The 26,988-nt window shown below is 40.7% G+C and overlaps 2 protein-coding genes across 2 annotated transcripts in view; both read right to left on the reverse strand.

Annotated features, from left to right (window-relative positions):
• The window catches only part of LOC108115352, a 97,687-nt gene extending 72,333 nt beyond the window's left edge, over nucleotides 1-25,354 (reverse strand). The window contains exons 1-2 of the mRNA XM_017226773.2: nucleotides 24,665-25,354; nucleotides 3,510-4,136 (exon numbers count right to left, since the gene is read on the reverse strand). Coding sequence (XP_017082262.2) covers nucleotides 3,510-3,669 — 160 coding nt within the window. The 5' untranslated portion in view covers nucleotides 3,670-4,136; nucleotides 24,665-25,354. The remainder of the gene's footprint in view (nucleotides 1-3,509; nucleotides 4,137-24,664) is intronic.
• An 830-nt stretch (nucleotides 25,355-26,184) lies between these two features.
• LOC108115273 lies at nucleotides 26,185-26,988 on the reverse strand. The gene is made up of 2 exons (XM_017226632.1): nucleotides 26,735-26,988; nucleotides 26,185-26,335 (listed from the first exon to the last, which is right to left on the reverse strand). Exons 1-2 carry the CDS (start codon nucleotides 26,888-26,890, stop codon nucleotides 26,312-26,314), a joined length of 180 nt encoding a protein of 59 aa, XP_017082121.1. The 5' UTR covers nucleotides 26,891-26,988; the 3' UTR covers nucleotides 26,185-26,311.

The raw sequence follows: 26,988 nt of genomic DNA on the forward strand, positions 1-26,988 counted from the left end.
GGCTTAGCTAATTATTAACTGCATTAGATTCTGACAAATGACAAATTGCGTTGCCACATCCTGCTCCTTGTTTGCCTTGCCGCCCCCGTTCCCGTTCCCGTTGAATATATGAACATGAGTGTGTATTATCGCTGTTGGCGCTAAGTATTTTTGACACAAAATTAGTTACGCGGAGGGCTGGGGAGAAACACGCCCAGCACATAAACACCCGTGCCCCAAAAATATTCGGCATAAGCTCCGAAAAATTTCCAACACTTTGGGCCCGGTCATTTATCATTAAAAATAACCACACTGCGAAAAAGGCGAAATGCGTAATTATCGGGCTGCGGCCATGCCAGGCGAATGATTGAATGTGTTTCATCAAATATGTAACATGAATTATAATTTTTACATATTTGCGGTCTCCCCATTCCGGTTTCTTCATATGCCATCGCCATCGCCAACGCCGGTGAGTGGAAATGGAAATGGAAATCCATCGCGTGCTCCGAGGAAATCCAACATTTTCCAGCGCCTGGCGAACGACAGCGAAATGAGCTATAGAGAGCACATCAGAAGTGCCGATTTGTGGTCTGACTTCGAACCGCACAGTGTTTGGAAGTCTCTGTATTCCGCACTCAAAATATTTGTTAAAAAACATTTGAAATGAGAAATGCAAATAACAAATTTCCCGAGGGATCAATTCAGATTTTGCTATTTTATCTTTATCTCGCATCATTTTCTCAACTTTGTATACATTTTTCTTATCTTTCGTTACATTTCATTAACCTGCAAATTGTTTAATTAAATTTAAGATACAAGTTCCCCTTTCCCCTCCACACTGTTTAGCAACAACAGCGACTGGTGTGTGCCAGCTATCTGCATACATTGTGTGATATGAGGAGATCTAAAGTAGGCACACTTGTGGCGAACTGGGGCATAACGCACTCAACACGGCATAAATTAAAATTTTTATGTCCAACGCGTTCGCTCTTCATCTTCCCGGCGAACTCCTAGCCTTTCAATTTCCTTGTGGGGTGAGTGACTTTGGTGGCCCAGCAATTCACAGCTCACGTTGCGGACTTCTGATGGTGGATTGGGGACTGCGGATTGCGTGTGGCAAGTGAAACAAACACGCACGAGACAGAGCAGGAATACTCAAAATACGATTTTTAGTGGCCGCCGCGGCAGTCACGTTATAATTTGCCAGCCAAAAATCCGAGAACGGTAGAATCCAGGCCGCATTTGCTAATCAAAACAAATGAAAACAACATGAATTATGGCCGGCAGGGGCGAAAGGCTAATAGGGTTAAAGCCGCAGAGTTCAGCAAATGAAATAGCCCGAAAAGCGGCCCACACATGTGGCTCCTTTTTAATGAAATTGTTCGAATGTGGTTTTCCGTTTTCAGTGTTCCCTATTCGGCCCCTTGGAAATGGCCTCTTCTTGGCTTTGGCTTTGGCTTTGACTACGGGTCCGTGTGACACACGTAATTTGAATATATGGCACTAGGTTTCGGTTCCGGCCACAGGTCAATGTGGGTACTGCGGTTGGGCGCCAACTATTCTTCGGGACACTCTGTCCCTTTGACGCTTTCCACTCCGGCCGTTTGATAAATAATGAAGTCATATGTCCAATGTTGAATTTTATACTATCACGCAATTGCCGGGGTTCTCGGCGAGCTCCTCCTAAGCCCCAAAACCCAGACCCAGAGTCTAGGACCATGGCGTACATTGTAAGCGACGCCCACATTTTCGCAACTTTTTATGTAATCGTAAAAATATTTTTATGATTTCATAATTTTACAGTGTTGGCGGGGCCAAGAAGAATGCTTGTTGTTTATGGCCATAGTCGTTGTCTCTGCACTTGGAAAAATGTTTAAGCATTTGGTGGTAAAATTACAAACAGAATTTGTAATTAAAAGGAGAACTTTAAATGTACGAAGTTGCGAAATTGTAAATTAAGAATTAAATTATAGACATAAAACTAGACAAGTTTGAAAACTATTCCTTTGCCCGTTGACTTTTCAGTGCAGTCTCTGCAAATTTGTGGCATTTTTATTTTGCCTCTACCTCGGATTAAGTTTGTAATTTTCCACTGGCGCATCCGCAGCATTCAGGACAAAACGGCGCTTTAAGATCATGCCTGGCTAATCTTAGCCTTGACTCATATCGCAGCATTTATTCGCAATTTTATGCAAAACCATATTTCCCAGCTGTAAAAGCTGCCCGGGCTGAAATGGAATCTCGGCGGGTGGCCCTGCCGTCTGCCCCCATTTCGTCCCGAGGTGTCCACATACACGCACACACACTCACACACTGACACACTGGGGAATAGGAGGGAATAGAGAGGGCTATATCTGTATTTGTTTAAGGCTCGGCTACCTTGCAACAAGGACAACACACCGCTCACACGGCTCACAGCTTGAAAAATGTTTGTTGTCAACATTTTCAGTTTGCATCGTTAGCTTAAAAGCGTGCGCCACCGAGAGCGCCTCGCACAATGGGGCGAAAATCGATAAATGAGACAAACCGTGTGATTTGGCCCCCTCCGGGCCACAAAGGACTTTCGTTTTGATCGCAAAATAGAAAAGTGTGGAGGTTACAAGGCCATCCGACCGTCGAGCGGTGGGTGTGGCTCAAGTGCCGTGAAAGCGTTCTCCTCAAACAGAAATTAATTATTCCGATGAATTTTATTCGGCGGGAAAGGTGGACCTCAACGAACAGAAACGGGCAGAAAAAAAGTGAGACTGGAAACTCTAACAAAAGTTTATGAATATTTGTGCTAATGGCCTGGCCGAAGATTGAACTTTTTCGCCCACAGCTGCTGCTACAAATAAATAAATTAAAATATGTGTCCAACAGGTATCCTCCCGAAAGCCCAAAGCCTCTGAGCACTTCCTTGGCCTGTCACAACAACTGGATTTATCCGCTTCTATAAATATTCTCCTTGGCGATGGCAAAGTTATGGCAACTCTCGCAATTAAACTGTCAGACTTATGAATTCATTAAATATTTTAATTGTAGCTTTTGAATAATTAAAATTCCATTTATATGGCCGTACACATACCTCGAGCCATAAATCTGCGATTAATTAAAAGCCCCGTTCTCAGTCTCTCTTGCTACGCAATGCCAATTAAACTTAATTACAAAAACATAACCGAAACTCAATTGGAAAATGCTTCGACTGCCTTGGATCTCCAGTTGATTGAACTCTCTCTTCCGACAGCGATTTGCAATTTATGCAAATCACGGCGCTCGAGGTGAGCGAGAATAAAGCAAGTGGCTATGTTAGTCCTTGCCCGGATTGTTTTGCCTAACTTAGCATTCGAAATGGGTTTAAATCTATATCCGCACTGAGGGAAAATGGTGGACATATTGCTTTAAATTTTAATATTACCAAAGAATTCTTTCTTCTTTTAAGAAATATTTAGGCCATTAGACCCATAAAAAGGAAGTGACATAAATTTAGATATCCAAATTCAACTTCATAAATAGTGAACTCAACTTCTCTCAGTGCATTCAAATTCACTCACCTGGATCATCGTCGTCGTCCCAATCGATTTGACCGGAAGTTATGCTGATGTGAGCCGCGAACAGGAAGAGCGTGAATAGAGCCAGGCAGCTTCGTCTGATGTTGGCTTTGTGGGAAGTTGTTAGGGGCATTGTGGAAGTCCTTTTCGCTGGCAAATCCATTGTGTGTAAAGTGTAACAATTTATATGCAGGCTCGTCTCGTATTTCCGAATGTTTACTCGCCTCTCTGCTGACGTTGTTTTCAATTTAATTTTCTCAAAAAAGTGCAGCCACTCTCTCACTCACACGCGAACACTTTTACGGGAGCTTTCGGCTCCTTCGGCGAAATGTTCCCTGAAATTCGGCACACCCACTTCCACTTCCACCTCCACTTCCAGTTCCTCGGGCTGAGCTCGTCCTGCTTCTGGGCTGCTGATTCGGAATTCAGGGAGTGCGCGGCTTTTTGCTCTCGACTCCTACAACTACTAATTAAGTTGTTTCATTTTCAGTTTTTGCCCGCGGCATAACTTTTGCGCTGCTGTTGCTGCTGTTTCTGCTGATGTTGCTCCCGTTGATGTTGCTGCCGCTGCGTGGCACTGAGGTGTGCGATGCCCTCCGATTGTTGCATTGTTTTTCCGATTTCAATTTTCTGCAAAAGGCGGAGAAATAGAGAGGTGTACAGAATTATAATTTGAGACTTGCCAGGGGGAAAAGTACGAAATCCCTTTTAAGTGGATTAATAAATTAGCTAATTGCATGTTGGCTAATTGGATAATGATGCCTTTTTTTTTGCAATTAATAAAGACAATACAATGCGAATACTTCATTATATAAGCTCGTGATACTTGTTTTTCACTCAAAGAAAGTGTAAGTGCTTGGTACTTCAGATTTCAGCCATACAGAGGAAACTTTTGTAGATGATTTTCATATCTCAAGTTGTGTTTCAGAAGTTCGAAAAAATGCTCAATGCAAAGGACATCTGCAATGTAGTTACATCATTTCCATTTCTATAAAAGTCATTAAAATCATTTGACTTTGTGTTCGTTAGACATCATTAAGAAAGTGCTGCCTAGTTTTGCCCTATACTATACGTACACGCCCAAACTCTTACTCTTTGACCTAGTTCCCAGCAAGTTGTATCCACGTAAAAACGGAAATTAGTTTCACTTTCGAAAGCTAACAAGCTGCGCAATGATGACGGGCTCATTGAACCCCAGTCTCTCTCTCTCTTTTGCCGGAGCACTTCTCACTTCTTTTGGCCCCCAAAAACCGTTGCCTACATTTTGGAGCCACTATCTGCAGTGCCTAATTTGGCATGGTTTGAGGCACATCCACAATCCCATCCACGTCGCCCTCCCACCACCCCGGCTTATTATGCGCACTTCAAACTTTAGACAACGCGGCAGCACCAGAAGCCGAATCCGAAGCACCAGCAACAGCACATTGTTGTACATGTTGGCAAACATCTCACGCCACGGCTGCCTGCACATCCCAGCCGCCCAGGCCGAGAATCAAACTCACACTCAGGGAAAATATTTTAAATATAACTGAGAATAGAGTGTAATTAGAGATTTTTGTACAGTTTTTTGGACAACTTTGCACAAACTTAAAATAAATAATCATGATAGATAGCAAACTTGTAGCCTACTTTTCTGAGATCTAAACGTTGTTTTGAAATATTTTCATATGGTATTAGAAACAGTTATCTAAAACTCTAAAATCCAGTTAGTTTTCACAATTCATATCTGTTCCCTCAGTGTAGCCACTGTTCAGCCTTCAGCCATTCGCTGCTGGTGGTGCTTCTTTATTTTATGCAGGCAGCCACTCACTCAAATTTCGAGTGCAGCAGCGCCGCTGCAGCGAATTTTGTATACATTTCGTTTAATTTGGCCCGCTGCCGAGGGCCAATCCTGCCCTGCTTTCCCCTCCCACTGGAAAAACTTTAGCGACACTGTTTTGGAAGGGGAAATGTAATACAGAGAAAAAACAAAACACAAAAATCAAAAAGAAAACAAAAAAAAAAAAGAGAGAGCCGGCGAGTGGAGGCGAAAAACTGAAAAAGTTGTCTGCCGAAATCAACGCCACTTTCGCCACAAGCATTAAGCGTTGCATGCAAAATTACCAGCGAGTGGTTTGTATTTCCACTCTGATTGCTGTTTAACATGGTTACATTGTCCTTGGAACCGAAACAGAAACAGAGACCGAAACTGAAACTGAATCAGAGTCCTGGAGCCGGGGAATCCTGAGTTCTGTCCCGTTTTCGCTCGCTTTTGATGGTTGTTTCGGCAGCGATGCATGCGCATCAACGTCTATGGTGGCCGTGCATCATGACATGCTCTAGTTGCGAAACTTGCCACTTTTTTCAGTTTTCAGTTTACAGCTTACAGTTTACACTCATTCTTTTTTCGCTTTCCCCACTCTTTTTACTCTGCCGAAGCATTTTTTATCGCTTATTTATATGCATATGGGACAAGTGGCACCCAAATGTGCGAGCGGAATGGGCAAACGAAAACACGAATTTGCTGTTGCACAAACCCAAACTTTGCCCCACAGCCGGACAAACTAATTTGCGCTTAGACAGGAGGGCCAGAACAAAAGTTTGCGCCTAAACACTCACTTGAGGTGAAACCGGTTTTTGGGAACTTATGCACGACAAGAGGCAAACGGCAAACATGTGCGGTTACTTCATCAACATTTCACGCTCGACTTGGCCAGCTTGGCTAGAAAATGGTAGAAAAACTGCCAAGGCACGCAGCAAAAATGTATGCAATGCCGGGCTGCTGCTGTTGCCCGTTGCCCATGGCCTGTAGCCTGTTCCATGCCCCATTTCCCACCTGCCCTCGTCCCTGTCCCGGTCTCACCTGGCCGGCAAAATAAACTCGACTCAACTGTTGAAAATCAACTAGCTCCTGCCCCCTATTCCTGCCCCACACGTGGCACAAAGTTTGCCTTTAGCTCGACGACTCTCGTCCTTTTTTTTCCTTATTTTCTGTGTTTTGCGGCTCCTCCTTTCGGCCAGTGCAAATACTTGGCAGCGTATGTGCTCTCGGGTCTGTATATATTCATGCGAGTATTTGTCCAGGTATGAGAGTTCATGTAAGCATTTATCGGTCAGGGTTCAGTTTCTGACCGAAAACCTTTTCGGCATCCTTCGACGGGGTAGTTGGAATTTGTAGCTCAGCTTGTAGCCTTAAGCCTTTTAATATTGTTGACTTTTTGCTTAAAGATTAGTCTAAAATTGCAGGGATACTAGTTACTTGATGGAAAATATGCTTTACAAAACGGATCAGATTTACTTTAGAAGTTAAGAAATAAAAGAACAATAAAACAGAAAAAATAAAACTGAATTTCATGAACATATCAACATCATTAACATACAACTTATAAATATTTTTAAGCTGGATAGCAAGGACCCATTCACTGAACCCTTGAATATTTTTTCAGAAAATAAATCTAAAAAGTTGTAACATGTAGATTGTAGAGATACAAGAAAGAAAGACATGATGTAAGCAAAAACTTAGAGTTAGTCATGTAACTTACTTGATTACATTTCTTATTCTTTACTGCATCAGCGTGAATAGAAAGAAGCCATTCTTAAAAAATTGTGAGAATTAAATAGTGATTTGATTCTTTACATTTTTAAACTCAATCCTATGTGAAACATATTTAAAATAAATATCTTAATTATAATCTATTCTCTCTCTAAAGAAAACTCCTCAAAATCGTAGCTTGTACATTATTTCTGTACTTTTAAATTCCATTTTGTTTAATTCCAGATAATGTTCAGTTTCCAGTGGCAAACGGGTAATTCTTTTTATAGCTGCGGTCCTGCTATAAGCTTTTCGGAGAACCACGTTCCCGCCTTTTTTGCGACCCAATGGCCAGCCATCGATTTGGCACGTTTTGTGGGTTTGCAGAGCCAGGAGTTGTCGTGCCAGGAGCTCCTCAGATCCCGACTGCGATCCCCGTTTCCGTGCAGCAATTCGGACAACGAGTTAAAGTGTTTCGCCACGCACTTCAATAAAAACACCTCCACGTACACAGCCGGTAAGGAGCTAGTTTCGTGACGGCGACTCCAGCGATACGCATACGCAATGTGGGCCACCGGCGGCGGAATAAAGTGGCGCAGTCTGGTGGCAGCATATATTGTTGTGGGTGTATCCCGCGTCTGTCTGGCGGAAGTTTTTGCCCTCCTCCTGGCTGCGCCATATGTTCAAGTGCTTAATAACTAAATGCCAAGTGGCTTGGAGCCGCCGGATCCAATAAAATATTCGGGTAATCGAGTGGATAGTAGCTGGTGGCTGGTGTCCCTGCCGCGGGGATTGTGGTATTAGTCACACCCTGGCGGTGGTCTTGCGGTGGTCTCAATTTAATACAAATGGCACTTATTCAAAGATAATTAAAAACCGATAACAAAGCCCAGCCCCGCCTCCAGGCGTCTTAAATAATAAGCTTCTCTGAGCCATTTAATCCGCGCCCCATGCAGAAAAGTTGGGCATTATATACTTGAAGGGCTTACTCCATCCGGAAGCTATTAAAGTTCGATGGTTTTAATTTGTTTTTACTCTTATCGGGGCCATCAAAGGTGTATTTAATCTTTTCATGCAATGGAAAAAATATTGGATTATATTTAAATTACGAAAACATTCATGAGCGGGCCTGTTGCAGTTTTTATTTATCATTTTTTTTTCAGTACAACTCAAAGAGAGGATTCTTATCAGTAAAAACTTTTATATATTCTTTAAACATAAAGTTTTTTTAATTAGGCATTTTATCAATACAAGGTAAAAACAGTAGGCGAAAGCTAAATTTGCTTCAACTCCTTGGTTTTAAATGCAAATTTGTGGAACCATTAAAATATTTCTGCAAAATAAAATCATTTCAAAGGAGTACTTCCGCTTTCGAAAAACACATCTACTAATTAGATAACAACATTAGCAGCTTTTAAATTTCACGGCGGTGTAACCCCAGGGCCTTTGATTAAATATTTAGCGTTTAGTTGCTTAAATTTTTAACATTTCGACATGCTTTCCCCCCTGAAAAAACCCCAAGCCAGTCAGGTGTCAATGTCGCAGCCCCAGCCTCGTAATTGCCAAAGACACCAAGGCCGTTCCGTCGAGGGCAAAGGCAGAGACAGAGGCGGAGGCACAGGTTGAGGCAGCGTTCTTGTTTGGCAATTTCCAGATGTGTGTGGGCAGAAGCAGATATACACGTAGAGTAGAGTGGCAGAGGCAGGGATGTGGGCCGGAAAAACAGGCAGAAGTAGCAAATTGGCGGTGACATTGACAGGGCGGAATGTGGGCGGACATTCTGGCAACTACGACACATCGAGGCCCAAACTCAGACTCAAACCCGGTCTCAGATTCAGACTCCGGGCCCCGGCTACAAAGTACACAAAAAGTTTTCTAATTATTTTGTCATTAAACGCACACAGAGCCACACACACATATACTCACAAGCAGGCAGCCTTGTTTACAGCCATACACATGTTTGCCGAGCTATAAAAAGGGTTGGGTTTTTGGATATCCAAAAACCCTCCGGAAATACGGGGGTTGGGTGTTGAGGGGCAAAGGAAAGTGTCCTTAGCAAGAGGCAACTTTTTCTCCTAATTGTTTCATTTCATGAAATGGAGGTAAGATATTTCGGCAGCTGTGCGTGTATTGCCCCGGGCACTCGCACACCCTCGCACCAGCACTCACACTCACACACATTGCATTAAAACAAGACATCACCTCGCACTCACACTTGAAAGCGCTGCATATAAAGCGATTAACACGACGAACGCTCGAGAGGTTCGAGAGGTAAGGGGTTGGGATTGGGAATGGGAATGGGGGGTTCAAGGATCGAAGGACGAGGAGCGAGAGGCAGTCGCGTGACTGTGGCTGTCTCTCCTTGTTAAACAACAATTTGTTGAATTATTATCATACACCACCACCACCGCCACCCTTCATCAACACAAACACGGACCTGGGGAAAGTCCTTCAGCATCCAAGCAGTGCTGCTAACTATAGATGGCGCAAAACAGCTAAAAATATATAGTTACAGGTGCTGTTAATTCAGCAGAAGTTTATTTTTAATAAGCTAGAAATAGGCACAGTTTTTCTATAAATAAAATGCTCACCATCCCCACAAAAGCTTTAAATTAAAGAGTCTTTAGGCACCTGTTATTGTAAACTAAAATCTTAGTTAACTGATTTGCCTTTAAAAATTTAACGTTTTTGGATTAATACACAAACTTGAAGTTTCTTAATATTGCATATTAACAATATTCTAAACTGTATATATTTATTTCATAAATATACAAAAAACCTAAGAAATATTAGGATATCAACAAGACATTGAGAAAACTGAAAAACCGTTCTGATCTCTGTTTGATCCTCGAAAGTAGCCAGATTTGGCTAGAGAATAACCAAACCGACATCGCTAACTAAAGAATAGCCAAGTTGACATCAAGAGCAAGTGCGTGTGTGCTTTGCTCACTTCGACGGCAAGTCAAATATGTTTAATAGCTAACTCGCTGTATTTGTGCGTCAGCGTTTCCTCCGCAAACACTCGGGGCAAATAGGACCGTGTGCGTTGTAATTTCAGCTGCCTTCGCCTAAAGTTTAAGTAATGAAATGTGTCGGGAAAAGGAGCCTTCGCATAGCTCATCCCTTAAAATGCTATTAAATTATAATTGCAACGATTTAATATATGTATTTGTTCAGCCCCAATTGTTCTGCGCTAATTATCGGCTTACCGAACGCATCGGGAATAACCCATTATGGCGTGAATTGAATTCCATTTTTTATTGGCTCAACATTGCTTCACTTGCAACAAATATCAACTAACGAATTAAACATGACAGCTTCGCTAGTATTTGTCCATGATTTGTTTCTTTCACTGGAACCAGTTAATGGAAAAAAAGTCCTTTTATTCAACACAAAACATTGAAAAGTATTTTTTTTCGAGAAGATTAATCTCAATTAAATATTTTTTGTGAATTTTTAGAATTACTGAAAATATTTATTAATTGAAACTTTTAATTCGCTTCCATTGTAACTCAATATAATTGTCTACTCTATCACTTGGCCTTCAGCTGTCCTTCATTGGAAAAATTACCGCAGGAGTGCCTGATTTCGCCATTTCCTTTCTGATTTTGGCACTCGTAAGATATCTAAGAACTGATTTTGTTGGATTTTCTTTCGACCCGACTCATGACTCATCCACATTTAGATTCTTTAGCATTAATATTTGATTTGAATTCCTCTGCTAACAGCTGTCTAGGCTTTTAGACATGCTACATATATATTTATATACATCTAAATATCTCTGCGCAATCCACAAAATTGCGCGTTGGTAAGTGAAAAAGCTGTGCGATTACTCAAGAGAGCAACTTCGGGATTCAACTGCAACAACTGCTGTCAAAATGTCATAAATTGAAGCGCAGCTACACTCGGCAAATAAAGAACACACACACACACACAGCGAGTGTATCCCGTTGAACCCGGCGGAAACCATTGCAAAACTCACCCACATATCGCCATCAAGAAAACAATCAAAGTCCTTACACGGACAAGCGGTCACAAACACACACACACACCGGCATACACACAGTTGCGAGTAAAATAGTAGCAGCTAAAACTCTGCCATAAACTACTGAAATCCAGCAGCTAATGCCCGGCATTCACTTCAAACAAACTGCTGCCGTAACACACAAAAAACTTGTTCAAGTTTTCCTAAAATTGTTCATGTTGTTTTGGAAAATTTTGTGCAAGTTAACGCCAATCAAAGGCTGTCTGTAAAATATTCCAAATTAATTATTAACAATTTAAAGGTTTTAGGATGTAAACTTAGGTGACAATTTTACCTTTGTTAATTTAGGAAGATTTTAATAAGATTCTAAAATGAACTTAAGACGTTGAATTTAACTTAGCAATGTTTTTAATGTTTTTACTCAGCTTAGTTCCTCAAAATGAATGATAGTTTTTTGTTATTGAAATTAAATTAAATTATATTTTACATTGAAATAAATGAATTTATAAAATAAATTATGTAGATAATCCCTTAAATAAAACTATAATGTATATATCAATGCTTCTATGTAGATATTTTGTTCAGTTTTTTCAAACTATAAATTTTCCTATTCGTTACCATTGCTGACCTCAACTGTTCACAACCCAACCCACCCACACACACCCGCACTCAGAGGCGGACAATTAAAAAGCCCAGGAGTAAATGCCGACTGTTTGAGCCGCAGTTGCTGCGCAGGCAGATCCCACGGGCATGACCTATGATTTTAGCCTTGTTGGCTCCTGGGAGATGGAAGCCCGTCCGCTGCATGGAAGTTATTGTTAGTTTCATTGTCGCGCTACGGCTGCCAGACGCAATATATCGAAACATTTGCCGTTCGGCTTTCAAGTGGATCCGTATTCGCATTCGCATTTGCACCGCCGCAACAGCAACTTTACTCAATTACGTGCCTTGCTGGCTGCTTCCTGGGCCGGGATCCCCGGATCCCCAGGACTACTCCCCCCATCGATTCACGTCAACTACTTTGGCAGACTTTCTGAACGAGTTGAGCTCACCTCTCAGCTATGAAATCAACGACTTTAGTGCAAACTTTCAACAATTTGCGTTTTGGCCACGGCCTGGCACGAAGAAGGGAATGGCTAAAGGGGAGCTGGCAGCAGCAAATCGAAAGCGAAAACTTTCTGTGACTAAAGGCCCCCCATCCCAACCAACCAAACAGCCAACCAACTAACCAACCATCCAACCAGGTGGGCTCAGCTGAGGATGAGGTGGGACGAGGTGCCCGAGGTGAGCTGAGCAGCATGGGGCAAAGTTTACCAAAGCTCCAGCCCAAATACCCAATGGGCTGTTTGATAAAAGTGAGTCCCAGGGGCTACCCGTTTACATCTACATTAGCGAGGACGTCGGCATCGACAGCAATACCTCGCTATAAATATAGTTCGATACACAGAGCGAAAAGTATCGAAGAATAATCCTTTAGAACGAAATAGATTGTAGGACAATTAAAGATAAAATCTCAGAAGAGTATTACCAAATATTTTCAGTGCATTGATTCCAAGTTTGATGAACTGTTGTAATAATATAGCGTCCGAAATGTCGTCTGGAGTTGAGGTGGTGACCCCAACCCAGCAGTTGGGCTGCCGAACTGCCAACATGCGATATTGTGCAAACAGTTGGGGAAAGTTTTAAAGTTTCCGACAGCCGCCATCGATTGCAGGCGAACGAAGGTGGCAACTAAATTATTTTGATTCCGGGCCAAGCCAAGACGGTGGCTTCCAGCTCCTTCTCTCCCTTCTCCTGCTCCCCAGATGACTTTGTATAAATTCTTCGCTGAAAAGTTAAGTCGCAACCTGAAGGGCGTGATGAGCACGCGGAGATTCGGCTGTACGAGGATGTACTGCGGGGTATTGAGGCATTGCAGGTGCGTGAATGTTAATTAGTGGCAAAGTTCAATATTTCAGAATTTAATGAAAGAGCTTACTCGGAGATTCGCCGATGATGCGGCTGGATGAGCAATTTGAACCGCTCAAGGTTAGAGCCGCAAATCAATACCCGATCGGATAGGATGTTTAATTAATGAAGTTTCCAACCAGGCAAATTCTTGATGTAACAAACAGAGCAACAAGAATGAAAAATAACAGAAACTCTCAACTTCTGTGGCCCTCATATTTCATTTGAATGGAGCTCCCCAGACAAATAATAACATTTCTATTAGCTGGCAAAGTTTCATTTCACTGCAACTTTGTTTCCCGTTGGCCTCTCTAAGCGGGTTTTTGATGGACTTCCAGCCAATTTCACCGATTTCATTGTTGACACAGCCGGGAGTTGGAGTTCCTCGGGGCACAAGAAAGCCAAAAGTAACAAGTAAATTGGCCACTTTTGACACTTCCCAAATTGGTTTTTTCAGTCCGCTCGTCACACTGCAGGTTGTCAAGCATTTGGCCCGCATTTCGTTGGCCCCAGTTAATTGGTCCTCCGATTAAACACACAAATCCCAACAATGAGCCCTCATGGACGGCAATAAAATGTTTGATAATCACCAGCCAAGCCAAAGAACATAAATTCACAGCTCGGAATCCCTGGTTAGCCCTATCAATGGCCATCGATCTTACCAACTGAGTTATTACTGACAGCCCAATACGGGGTATCAACGTCATTATTATCATCGTTATGGCGAATGGAAATCAAAGCCAAACAATGGACTAACTTGCGTGTTGGAATAATGTATATTTTCAATAAAGAGCACCCCCGGTCACCTGATTAGGAGTCACTCTAGTCGTAATTCATAGTTCCTCGATGCAATAAAACTCTGGAATGGCCGATTTTGATTTGTATCAATGGACTCGACTGTCGTGCAACACCTCCATAAAGGGGTAAGCCATCGACTGGCCACCCTTTTGTCCCGCAGAGCTTCTGTTCGCTGTCAGTCATTTGTTTACATTTTATTGTTATTGTTGTCGTTGATGGGATTAATAAATTTTCCATTATCAAGATTTTCCGCTCCAAGCTGCTCAACTTGTAGATAAGTCGCTGGGATTGGCCATGGAGTTGGGGCGTTGGGAAGTTGAGGACTTGAGAACTTGAAGAACAGGGAACCCTTGGCCATTTGTCTATCGGGCATTATTTTCTGGCTGGTTAAATTTATATACACACCGAGTGCAGGCTAACGAGCGTTTCGCAGTCAACTTAAGTGCCACTTTTTATCAGCCCGTAAATTACAGCGGCTGCCTGCCTGCGGAATCATTTGATTTCTCAATTTTTTAACAGCATCATTCATCTGCATTAAGCCCGTCGTCGCGACTAATCACATAAATCACTTAACAGGCCACGCAACAAACTGGGCGACCGGCTTAGCAATAGTTGGTCTAGAGTCTAGTCCATCCGCGGCTAATGCAATCACTTCGGGCACACTGTTAGCCAGCATTATAGTCCAAAGAGTTGCTAGAACTGCGCAGGACGAAAATCTAAAATGTGCTATTTTCTTACCAAGTAAGATAGACCAAAAGGTCAAACGAGTAATAATGAAAACTATTTTCAAACTAACTTAAAAGATAAACTTAGCTAAAGGCCAAGTTTTCATACATCTCTTATATCTTCTTACTATACCTGAATATATATTTTAGATATTTTGAGCAATACTTTCTCAGATTATAGCCAAACTGGCATCACTGGATCCGCAGCTAGTGGATCCGCTGGCCGGCCGCTAATAGTTTTTAAGTATAATGCAATAAAGATGAAAATCCAAATCATGCTTCATCAACATCAACGTCAACAATATAATCAACCCCCCGCAGAGAGACAACGACTTTTCAGTGGAGTTGCCAGTTGGTTGGGGATTGAAGCTGGGTCCTGGAAAGGGGGGGTGTTTTGGAGGTGGAACTGTAGCGTTCGGAGGTGGTCGGAATGTTCGTCAGGCCGTCAAGGGCTGCTGCGTAGCCCCTGGTTGACAATTCAATGTCCTGCTCAATTTGTCCGCATGAAAAGTGGGCGGCCGACTGGAGTCTCTCGGCCTCTGCTTATTTGTCAACAGAGGAGGCTCCAGTGGCCCCCGAGTCGCAGCTGCTGCCCAGTGAGCTGATGCAGCTTAGTCGCCCAAGTGCACAGCACCACGACGGACCGACAGCCTCTTTGTCTGCCTTTCACTGCGGAAAATTAGGGAATGTAAACGAATTTTTCTCAATTTTTATAAAAAAAAGGAACTCATATTGTATAGGAACTAACGACTTGAAAAAAATATCACGAATTTTTATCTAATTTTTATAAAAAAACTTTAAAAAAATGAAAATTTTCCCTCAGTGGTTATGCCACTGAAGCGGCTTCTGCTGCCTGTTTCCCATGTAAAAAGCGCAGCCAGCGGCTCTGGCATGGCCTGTTCTCTGAACCGGTGCTCCAGTCTTCACCCTTCGTCCTTCGGGCTTTTCCGACTCCGTCCGGCTGTCTGAACGTCTGGCTGTCCGGCGGTGTCATCGTCCATGCTGACAAACAAAAGTGCCGACAACGAGCTCAAGGGAAGTGAGTGACTGTGACTGACCCGGAAAACATTAAAGGCTGACTGGCTGGCCTGGTTGCTTTGTGCGTCTAGGAGTCAGGATCTGGAGCTAAACTAAATGCCCTTAGCCCGCTCAGCTGCTGCGGAATAATAAAGCTGGCTGCATAAATATTTATGGTTGGAAATTAATCAAAATCATAAAAAGCTCTGAGAGCGCAGCCAAATGAAATGAGCCAAATGCAAAACTAGTTAATTAGTTTTTCTCACGCACACACACGTACAAGCTTGGCAATTGCAGTTACATATGAGGATATGAAGGACATACAGTTGCGGTCATAATATTAGGAAAGAGTCTCAGAGAAATAAGGTATAATAATTGAAGTTTATTATGATCTTTGAACACAAGTTATAATGCATATAAAAGTTGTATTGTTTTATGGTTTTCCTTAGAAAAAATCAAGAAATATTCATTAAACAACTATCTTTGAAAAATCTTTGAACTTTAACTCTTAATCACTTGTCAGGACATTTCATTAGGAGACTAAATATAAGACAGACAGATCATTTTAAAAACCCCTATCTATTAACTTAACCGCAGCTGTAAATGGACTCGAATATGGCTGGCAGCTGGAAATTCGTTGGCAGCTGCCATGTAACCGTTTGACCAAAGTCCCACGTCCACATCCACATACCGGGATGTGGCTAAAGCTCTCTGGCTCGGAGACCGATGGAATGCAGTGGCCATTACTGAATTATTAACAAACTCAATTAAAACGAGCACTAATTTTGCCAACTCTCCGCCGGTCGGACAGGCCAACGCACACACTGAGGCGAATGGAAGGCTTTTTAAAATGCCTGTGCATGTGAATGCAATGTAATTGTGAATTCGAATTGGCCAAAGGCTCGGTTGGCATATCTTTACTGGCAATTTATGGCCTCAAATAAATTAATGAAATTAAATTTGAATTTAAAACAAATGACCGCAAGAATATTTACAACGAAATTAAATTATTAGCCAGGGCGAAAAGGAGATCCTTCAATAATAGCTCAAGGGAAGAGCAGCTGCTGGAAATTGAATTTGGCCAGGCAAATGTTTGGGCCTCAAATGCATATTTGAATAGTTTAGTGGGCATCTTGGCCAACTCGACTTGTTTGCCTTCCAAACCAGTCAACCAGCCCGTCATCTAGCCATCCAGCCAACCAGCCTGCCTGCCTGTCTTAAGTTCCCTCAACATTTGTTGACTCTGATAATCCTTCAAGTTTGTTGACAATGCGGCTGCGACTTTTGCCCTCAAAAATATTGCGCATACGCCCGGAGGAGCAAAAAATGCCACAAGTCTCTCGAACACTCTTGCAAACATACCATAAGTAGAGAAAAGTGCAACCTGCTACCCGCCCATTCTCGTTTACCGCAAAGAGCAGCACTTAATAATTACTTGAGCATTTTGTGATGTGCACGGGGAAAATATCTTGTTTATCATAAAAATAAATCTTTGATATCATAACTTAACGTATCACTAGAATCCTTTGATAGAACTAGTAGATATATTAAAAGAGGACAACTTTTGCTTTAAACTTATAAAGATTTAAAAACCATCCCCTTTTTTTCCAGTGCAGTTATATGCCCCAGACTTTGTCTGAGAGTATCTCCGCCAAGGGTGTTTGCATGTATATTTAGCATGCTGTAAACATGTGTTTGCTTTGGTGTTAAGTAAGCGCCCAAAAACTTGTTTGTCAATTTTCCGTAGCTGCAAGTCTCATGTGCGAGGCTGCTGCTGCTTGCTTCTAATGAAGCAAACTGAATTACTTTCTAGACTGGCACTTAAAATTAAACCCATGTCTGGTTGCTATAAATTTAAACTACCAGCCAGCAGCCTCACGAATAATTAGCATGGACAATTTTCCAGAGCTCTCTCGGCGGTTTCTCACCTCTATGAAAGCGGAGCCACCGCCGTTAGCAAATGCTTTTAGCGCTTTGGCTTATTTATTTTTGGTAAAGTCACATTTTATGCGCTCTTGTTTGCTAGCCGCATGTGTTGGAGTTGAAAACAGCAAACAAAAAATAAATGAATAACCCAACAAAACATCGAAGGCGGAAACTTTTCCCGTTGTACTCCGCAGCCGTAGCTTGTGGTTTACTTTGGTATCTGTGTGCACTTGAAGAAAAAGTGTTTACTTTAGTAATGGGGTTATATAGTAAAAAATATAGTAAAAATGTAGTTTAAATCATAGAACAACTTTGCGAAGTTAAAGTTAGAAAAATGTACTTTCTTTGGATCAAAAATTATCTTTCAGAATAATTTGTTATATTTCAAGCTATTACCTATAAGAAAAATTTAAAACTTATACTTAGTACTTTTTATTTAATAACAATATAACCTAACCTAACCTGTAGTAACCTAAACAAATTGAAGCTGATTTTCTTCAAGTGCTGTAGGACCGAGTGTGCCTGTCTGCTTGTAGACTCACGTTTTTTTCGTTCTATTTAGTTTGGTTTGGTTGCTGCTGAATAAAACATTTTCACGGTTTGTAGACCGAAAGTAACCCGCGAGCTACCTTCATATCAAATGTGCTCACACCCCGCACAGGAGCACAGGAGCACACACCACATACCAGTGCCACACGGGGCGTATGCTTGATGTGTTTTAAAAGTGTGTGTTTATGCCCAGCACAATGGCCGTCTTTGTAGGAGTGTGAGTGGGTGAGTGTTTCGGGAGGGGGCGAGTTTGTCTTGGCTTTGTATGATGTATGCATGTGCACGCCTCCTTCGAAATGCTCGGCGGTAGTAAAAACCCTTTTCATTGTTGTTTGCAGATCATTGACGTTGATTGTTTAAATGAAATGTTTGCCGTGCATTATTTGCCTTAACTTTTATTTGTACTGCAGAACTCGAGGGGGAGGAGCGACAGTTTGCGGCCACATAAAATGCTGAGAATAAGCTAAATATAAACATTGGTCGGAAGGTGTAGTTTGCAATGATGACCTGGAAAACCGCTATGCGCAATGTTTTATTGATGGGGATTAGACGTGGGGCAACATGTGCTAATATTAGCATTCCGTTCAGCCCCCGATAAGTAGGCAAGCCTTTTTTCCCATGCCCATAAGCCTGCGCGCTGCGCCCCGCCCTCGAAAATCCATCCTGAGCTAAGATCTATTTTCCGCCCATTTTCACCTGACTTGAGTTATAGTCAACCCGCGGCACGCCCCCCAATCCACGCCCTCACTTAGCGTTTTTCGTTAGCTTACACCTAGCCGCGTTATTAGGGCTTGAAATTATAATTTTCCTCGAATTCCTTGCTTTGTGGCCTGAGCCATGCAATTATGGAAACAACCTTCGCCGGCGAATACAAGTTTAATTGCTTTTTGCATTTCCACACAAAAGGCGTGCAATTAGCAGGCCAAAAACTGTAGAGGGCAAAAAGGAACTAAATTGAGACAGGCCATCGAAGCGAGTCCCTTCTTGGCTCTTCTTTTCGTGTTACTCCAACAAAAGGATTAAATCATACATCGCAGAGCTGACCTACTAAGAGAATAATAAGCGAATTTAATAGCCGAAAGAAGACCATTGAGCTGTCCCAAAAAGAGATATTTCAATTTCCTTATACTCTATAAGGCATTATTTACATTTTCATATTCATAGGTAAGAGCTGCCTCACAGGCATCTATTAAAAATATCATAAGTTTTATTTCTAAACTTACATTTCATTGTAAAATCGATTAATTAGATTGTATTTTCTATTTTTTATGTAAAAAGGCCACAACATCAACACTGTCTGGGGTCCAATAACTTTTTGCACAAACTGTTGACTGTTGCGAGTAAATTTTCGTTTGTCCGACACGTGCAGGAGCAGAAAAACTTTTCACTGTACACACATTAATTTCCATATAAGCTTAATTTCCATCTGGCCTTTTCATCTCCGCAGCAGTAAATACGTTTGCTGCAGGAACTTGAGTTTTATTTCGTGCACTGAAGAAAAAGAAAGCTAGAAGGCAACCAAAATATTTCTACTAAACTTATTTAAAATATTTTAATAAAAGGAGTTTTGATTCTATGAAAGAATTATTACTGAATACCGAATACTTAGTGAAACATTAACATGAACTCCGTTAAGACCATTTTTGAGGATCTACAGAATGCCAATTCTTTTAAGAAAACAAAATTAAAATAGAAGTGATTGTAAATAAAATTTTTATCGACTGATGAAATAACTTAATAACAAAGCTTGATGTCTTGCAAATTTAAGCGAAATATATACAAGTCACAAATTTTTAAAAACGCAGAAGAAACCAAGATGGTCTCGAAAAACATCCGTTTGACCTTTGACACAATTTGTTTTCTCTGTACCAGTGACGTGTGTGTTCTTTCGCCTTTCATTGTTGTGTTTTTGGGTTTGGCTTGCTTGCTCGTTTGTGCTTGGTATTTTGAATGTTGTATTTTGTGTTTTGTATTTTGGTCCTTCCAACGCGCCCATCAACAACAACAGGCCCAGATGCAAATACAAACAAAAGAATTCATTATTTTACTGTTGTGCATTTAAATTTGATACAATACACGCCATTTCTACACACCTACAAACACACACACTCGCATTCGCACTTTCATTTCGGACATGGAATCCTGCATCCTGAATAAGTATGTGTGTGTGTACTTTGGTGCCTTTTTTCCAGTCGTTCCCGGTTTGTTTTGCTTTTTTTGAGTTTTGCATAAATTTTCGGCCCTTTCGTTCTGTTTGCTTTGACCTGGTTTTTCGCCAGGGCTTTCCTCGCTTCTCCCACTTTTCCCCCCAGCCTGTGTGTTTTCCTTTCCGTCTCCTTTCGCTCATCGCCGCTTTGGTGCGAGCATTTTTAGGTTCTCATTAAAATAGGTAAACAAAATCGCATAAAATTTCCTGATAGACAACAGATAAGAGCTAAAACTTTGAGCAAACTCCGGCCGGGAAACTCTTTTTGGAGGCCAGTTTGGTTAGGCAAATGAAGTGTAATTCCCGACGAGAGCGGAGCCCTCAAAACGCTTTCACCGAGCTTATTGGGAGTTAACTGCTCAAGTGCACCAATTACAGGTTAACTTTGGACTCGATAAGGGCTAAGTGCCCGCCATTACGTCAGCTCTTGTTTATTATTCAAGTTAGTAACTCTTTCAGTTTGAATAAAGCTCCACAAATTTATTGCTTTTCGTTTTGTTCTGGCTAAATGGAATTCCAGTGCATTGCTTTCAAAAACAAAACAAAAGTAACTCCATTGTTTAACTGGGCTTAAAAATCATAAGCATAAGGAAAACAATGGCTGGGTTTCTAACAACAATACGTATTTCTTTTTAATTGAAAGGTTTTCCTCCTTCATTTGGGTTAGGCTTAAGTAGAGCACAGAGATTTAATAAATTCTTGATTTCATTTTATAAAATCAATATTAAGATTCTTTTAAATAACTAAAATTTTTCTTTTCGGGTTAAAAAATATTATAAATAATCACTCCACTTTAAATAAAATAACTTATTAGACAATTGCTTTGAACCAGCTGGCATTCGCGCCGATATTTCCGATCAGAAAAAATGTAAAACATATATATGTCGTAGAATGGTAAATTAGCCCACTGCATAAGAATGGCAAAGAATGGTTAGTTTGCAGGCATCTAAAATTTTGAACGGGAATTCGATGAAGCTTACAGTTCTCAGAACGAACAGCAGTTCAGAAAAAGAGATATGCTGCTGAGTAAGGTCTGTTCGTAGTGGCGTAGAAAAGGGATGGCATTACGATTTGCCAAAATTGTGAATTAGCTTAGAGTGTGCGTGGCGAGATCAGTTATCGTTGAGCCACCGGGACGAACAGAACTTGCTGCCTATTAAAAAAGGAAAGAAATCAGCCATCTCCGACATATATGATTTCATGAAAAAAGCAAAGATTTTAAACTAAACGCAAAGCTATAAATTACAATGAACTTTAATTTTATTAATACTTTTAATAATATTCTTAAAACGTATAATTAATAAGCTAAGTCCACAGTCGGGCAACCAGATTTCAGCAGCCACTGCCTTGTAGTCTACTTTAAGTTGTTTTATTGTATGTAAAACTTGATTTGTTAAATAAATAAATAAATAAGTAAATACAAATTAATAATGTTTTAAATTTATTCTTTTAAATTCTTCAAAAGTCGACGTCGATAAACTCATTGCAGTATTCCTATGAAGTTTAAAGGATAAACGCTATTTAAATAAAATAAAATAGAAATTCATTAACCAATTCCACATTCAATCGTAATAATTAAACTGAATATTAAAAAATTAAAAATATAGTAGTTCAAGTTTATTACCGCAATTCCATTTCATTCTCTGCTCTTGAAATCAAATCTAGAAATTAAGATTCGCAATTTATTATCGTGAAGGCATTGCAATATCTGTTCTAAACATTTCAAATTATGAAATTGCTATTTCTGGCCACTTTATTTGCAATGACAATAGGAGCCACATGAATAATTTAAAATGATTTGATGCTTCTAAAGTTTCCATTAATTTTGCTTTGATTTGTGAAACAATTATAATTTTCAGTCGCTGGAATTATTGCGGCAATTGCTTGTTATTATGGCTTAAAATTGATGAACAAGTTTTTGAACATTAAAGAAATTTACTTCGAACTCGTTTTGGACAAACTTCAAAACATGAAAAGGAAATAACAATTTATGAGCTTGCCAAATTGGTTTTAGGAATTTTTTCCATTAACTCAAAATTTCAGTTTTTTCTATAAAAAATAAAATTGACTAGCTTCGCACTAGAACCTATCAACTCAAATCAAATTCCGCGATCTCAACCGAACGGAATTAGTTGCTTTAAATTTATAGGTAAAGCTATGCCAGCCACATTCCCTCACAATTCCTCTATGCAAACCAGGGTTTTACGAGCACCCCAATAATTGGGGCAGGGTTTTTCTATGCAACGGCTTTCAGCTTTCTAACTCAGATCTCATCTCATCCCATCACTCCAGTTCAGTTCCGAGACCTTAAAGCTTTCACTTGGGAATCCTAAATCAGCCTTACGACCATAAAAAGTCCATACTTTCTTCCGATTCTTTTCTCTCTGGCTGCCATTGGCACTGCCAGCTTACTAGGTCAACACAAATCAGCATAAGCCACACAACTCCACATCGGACAATAACATTTTTATGTGTTAAGCTTTATGACAAAAGGCCAACACGAACGAGGAACGAATGCACAGGGAAACTCTACGTGAAAGTTGCTGCAAGTTGGCATAGAAAGTTTACCGATTTGTTTTGGCCGTAATAAATTTGGACAGCTGTAAGCAAGCAACAAATGGGGAATAAGCAAAACAAACGGTCTCGGCCACTGCAATAGTTCAAAGGAAAAGTCAAGGACCAAGGGAATCGCCATTGCTTGAACGGATTTTTTTGCTCCCATTTTTCCCTCCCAGTTTTTGTACGTTGCTGCGAGGGATCAATCTTTTCCCGCAGCTGCTCCACATGTTCCTCTTGTTGCGAGTGGCACTGTCAAAAATGTTGAGCTTGTGTAAACAGGCAAACTGCCAAGTGGGCGTCGAGATGTTCTGCTTAGCTATCTGCCAGCCACTGGCACTTAACCCATTACTCACAAAGGAAGTGGGAACAGTTCAGCGGGTTTTTCGAGTTTTTATAGGAGGGTAAAAGGTAAGCAATGATCTATTAACGTAGCACTTGTGGAAATAAATATAAATAATCTAGAAACTCAAAATACCAATAAATATCTTTAAGAAGATTTTTTATATTTTTCTTCTGGTATTAACCTTAGGATAATAAAATCGCTGATATGCAACGAACAATATTTAATCATACAAATATTTCTTGAAATTTAATAGCTGTTATTTCATATTCAAATTCTGAATTTAAGTAATTTGGATGTAGGAAAATAAGAAATCTCATCAGTTTAAACGCCCACATATATCAGAAGTTCCTTAGTGGGTTAATCCCATGCCACATCAACTCCAGTCGAGCGTTTTGTGCGTGTTTCCCTGGCTCTGGCTGCACTTGTTTTGTTTTCCTTGGCTTGTTTTTATTTCGTTAATTTTGTTGTTGCGGCATCTGTTGCCTGGCTTCTGTTTTGGCTGTATTTGTGTTTGCTTGCCCCCTGAAGCCTAACCACTGCCAAGTAAAATAATTTTAAATGTAATTCTCGGATGCGCCTACCACTCGGATATGCATCGCTTCGAATGCTTTGGCCCACTTCAGAGTGGAGTGTTACTTTTGGCAAATGTCGGAGTGCCCCTACACACACACTCCAAGTCGGCGCTGCCCCCGTTGGGTTTATTTTTTAGTCGGGTTAACCCCCTGAAGCCCCCCTTTTAACCCCTATGAGTGCACATCTCCTGTTGGCAGGGACATGCATAAATATTATAAAACGTGCTGCTGCCGCAGATAGGTAAGTGCAGATCCCGACTGTCTGGCCAAAATGCTTACCCCGGGCCCCACAAATAAGCCCACTTGCTGATTTTCTGTCCTTGGGCCTATCTGTGTGGTTGAATTTGGGCCCGGATTTTTGGCGTACTCTTTGGCTTGTTGTAAGGAGCTTTTATGCCCGGACTAACTGGCTTGAACCACTCTGCTTTGTAGTCGGGCCATAAATTTTGGTCAACTGCTGGTTGAAATCTGGCCATTTCTTTATCTTTTTCATTTTTTGATTCAACTGTAAGAGACTCGGCTTGGCTCAAGCAAATTGTATTTCAAATGAATTCTGCCAGCTATACTCGCATTTCTGCCTCACAAAAATGTTTATATATGGATATTTTATAAGCTTCATCTAATATTTTCCAGGAGAAAGAATTTTCCATTGTTCAGCCTAACAAATATTATCATTTATTGGTTTTGCTGATAATCCCATTGGCCTGAGACTTTTAAATGGGAATTTACATAAAAGCATTTAAAAACAAATTCAGGGAACCCTCCTTGCTTGGCGGGCAACCAATTTCGCCAGCTCAACGCAATTAATTGCCAGTTAAATGCAATTAAGTGCAGCAGGCAGAAGGATTCCATGAATATATTTACACCCGCAACTGCCATTTAAATGGACTGACTACAAGGCGATCAAAATTAAAGAAACGCGTGCTCGAATTATTAATTAAAGCCGCTTCCCGATGGCTTAAGCCGGGATTTGTCATATGCAGGGCCAAAAACTTAATTAACTTGCATTTTCATACGCACTTTTCGAGGACGTTGCAGCAGGTCGAGCGAGTCGGGCAGGTGGCAAGCTCCGTGCGGCAATCGCGATAAGTGCAACAACAAATGGGTAGGAAATCTGGAGCAGTCGCAAAAGTCCACAAACAATGTGTAAGAACACGCGCGAGTTGGGGGATTTACAATTTAATAAAGTCATATACACGCACACCCGATGGTTAAGATGCCAATATATACTATATATATATATTCTGCAGGGGGCAACCGCTCAGCCTGACTTATCCGACTGTTTGGCCGAAATACACCATCAATTTTTAATATCTATTTAACATTTCAATCAGCGGAATCGCAACATTCGCCGCTCGATTCGTATGCAAAATTTAATTAATATTTAATTTTTCATTTATTGTATTTCTGTGTTTTGCCTGCAATTTTCATGACGCATCGCGGAGCGATAATAAAATTAAACGGCCCCAAACACACGGCACCGATCCACTCACACAGATACTGCGGCACTCACACACTCTCACACGGGCACACTCGAGCGAATCGGTTGTGCTTTTCCTGCTGCTTTTCTTTATTTTCTTTTTTTTTCTTGTTGGTTGGTTGGTTGGTTGGTTGTTGTTGTACTTTTGGTTTCTGGGTTCCACGCGCCGCGTTTTGCTCCTCCAGCGGATTGGATTTTCGCGTATCCTTGAGCAGAAGACCGTAGCGTCACGTTCCGACACGAATACGAAACTGAGCCACGGCATTGGCAAAAACGCTGCCGAGCACCAAAATGTCCTTTGGCTCGGTCGATTCCATCTCGGGGATTTTTCCGCTCGTCGTGCCAGTCCTTCGGACGACCCAAGTCGTTTCCACTCAACCGCCGAATGAAAGTAAAAATGGCACGAGCTCGGCTAAGAGAGCCTGTCGGCAGTTTGAGTTTGTTTTGGTTTAAATTGCATTTAAGCAACCTGAGAAGTGGGCCTATCCCAAGCTGTTTTGCATTCTGGCCCTGGCAGAAGGATGCTTTGAAAGTGGAAACCTCTATAAAATGTTTTTCTTGGAACTTTCTATTTTGTATATTTTTATTTTATTGAGCTTTTTAGAATTCAAACCGATTAATTGCTTTTTTATTATATTTAGTTATATTCCTCTGATTCTGATATGATTTTTGAATTATAATCTTGTTTTATTAGTTAAGTTTTCATTTTACTTAACATAAGAATTTAACTTCTTGACAAGCTAAAGCAAGTCAAAGCAATAAATAACTCACATTTCCTGCAGGCTATTCTGTAACTTTTAAGTAACACTCAAAAGGCCAACAGGCAAGTTTCTTGTCATTTTTAATAAGCTCCTTATAGTTAAAGTAATGCCAGTTAAGACTCTTATTGACTTAAATATTTTTTTACCTCTAACCCAGCTTCAGGCGAATTGAGATAAAAAGTCGAAGCTCGATAAGAGAAAACTGCCCTTCAATGTAAATATCCCTTATTTCTCTTTAAAGACCAGCGCAGGCGCTTCCACCAACTTCCAGTCAGCGAATCAGGGAAATATAAGAGTAATTTCCTTTGTGGGACTTTTTCGCTTTATTCAGCGCTGCCAAAGGTTATAATTTCCTTTAAAATGCATTTTATAATAAAAATAATATCAGGTTCTTAAAATGTTGATTCAGCCGGAAAGGACAGAAATTTACATTTTCATGATCTTCCAAATCTGTAAAAATAAAAATTTTAAAATATATTTTAAAAAAATCACATAGGTTTAAAAATAATCTAAAACATAGGGAATCTAAATCAGTTTTCACGGCTAGATAAATCATAAAATAAGACTAAAATAGAACATTTTATTATTATTAAGATGATTTAAAATACAAATAAAAATATCATTATAAAATGTGAAATCAATTTAAGGTTTTTTGTTACTAATAAAAAGGTATTTTCTAACACAAAGCTCAAATAAAAATAGAGTATAATAATACATTTAATAGAAATAGTAGAACTAAATAAGAAAATTCTAAGAGATTAACTGAGGATTCGACTGAAGTAACCATTGCTGTACAGAGATTAATTCAGCCATTACATACTCATTTGCTAAATGGCTAAGACATCTTACCCTATCATGTGTATTGGGCAATGGAGGACGAGCCACGCCAGTTCCTGTGGGTCTGCTCCTGGTGGAGGCGGGATTGGATGAGGAGGTGGAAGCCCTGGTCCCCTTGATGCTGGTCAGGGGCTTCGGCGTAGACTTGGCAGCCGGTTTTTCGGGCATTTTAACAAACACTTTCAGAGACTATGGCCAACACAAATTTAAAGCTATAGAATTTTGGTACTCTACTCTAGATGAATTTAATGTGGTCGCCCACTAGA

This window comes from Drosophila eugracilis, unplaced genomic scaffold (assembly GCF_018153835.1).
Source record: "Drosophila eugracilis isolate 14026-0451.02 unplaced genomic scaffold, ASM1815383v1 contig_1897, whole genome shotgun sequence".
Lineage (NCBI taxonomy): Eukaryota > Metazoa > Arthropoda > Insecta > Diptera > Drosophilidae > Drosophila > Drosophila eugracilis.

What these genes read in the sequence shown, in the direction of transcription:
- LOC108115273 (XM_017226632.1), bottom strand. Translation starts at nt 26,890, where the DNA reads ATGCCCGAAAAACCGGCTGCCAAGTCTACGCCGAAGCCCCTGACCAGC. An exon ending in TGCCCAATACACATGATAGG is followed by an intron (nt 26,336 to 26,734) that starts GTAAGATGTCTT and finishes TTATTTTTACAG; the next exon opens with ATTTGGAAGATCATGAAAAT.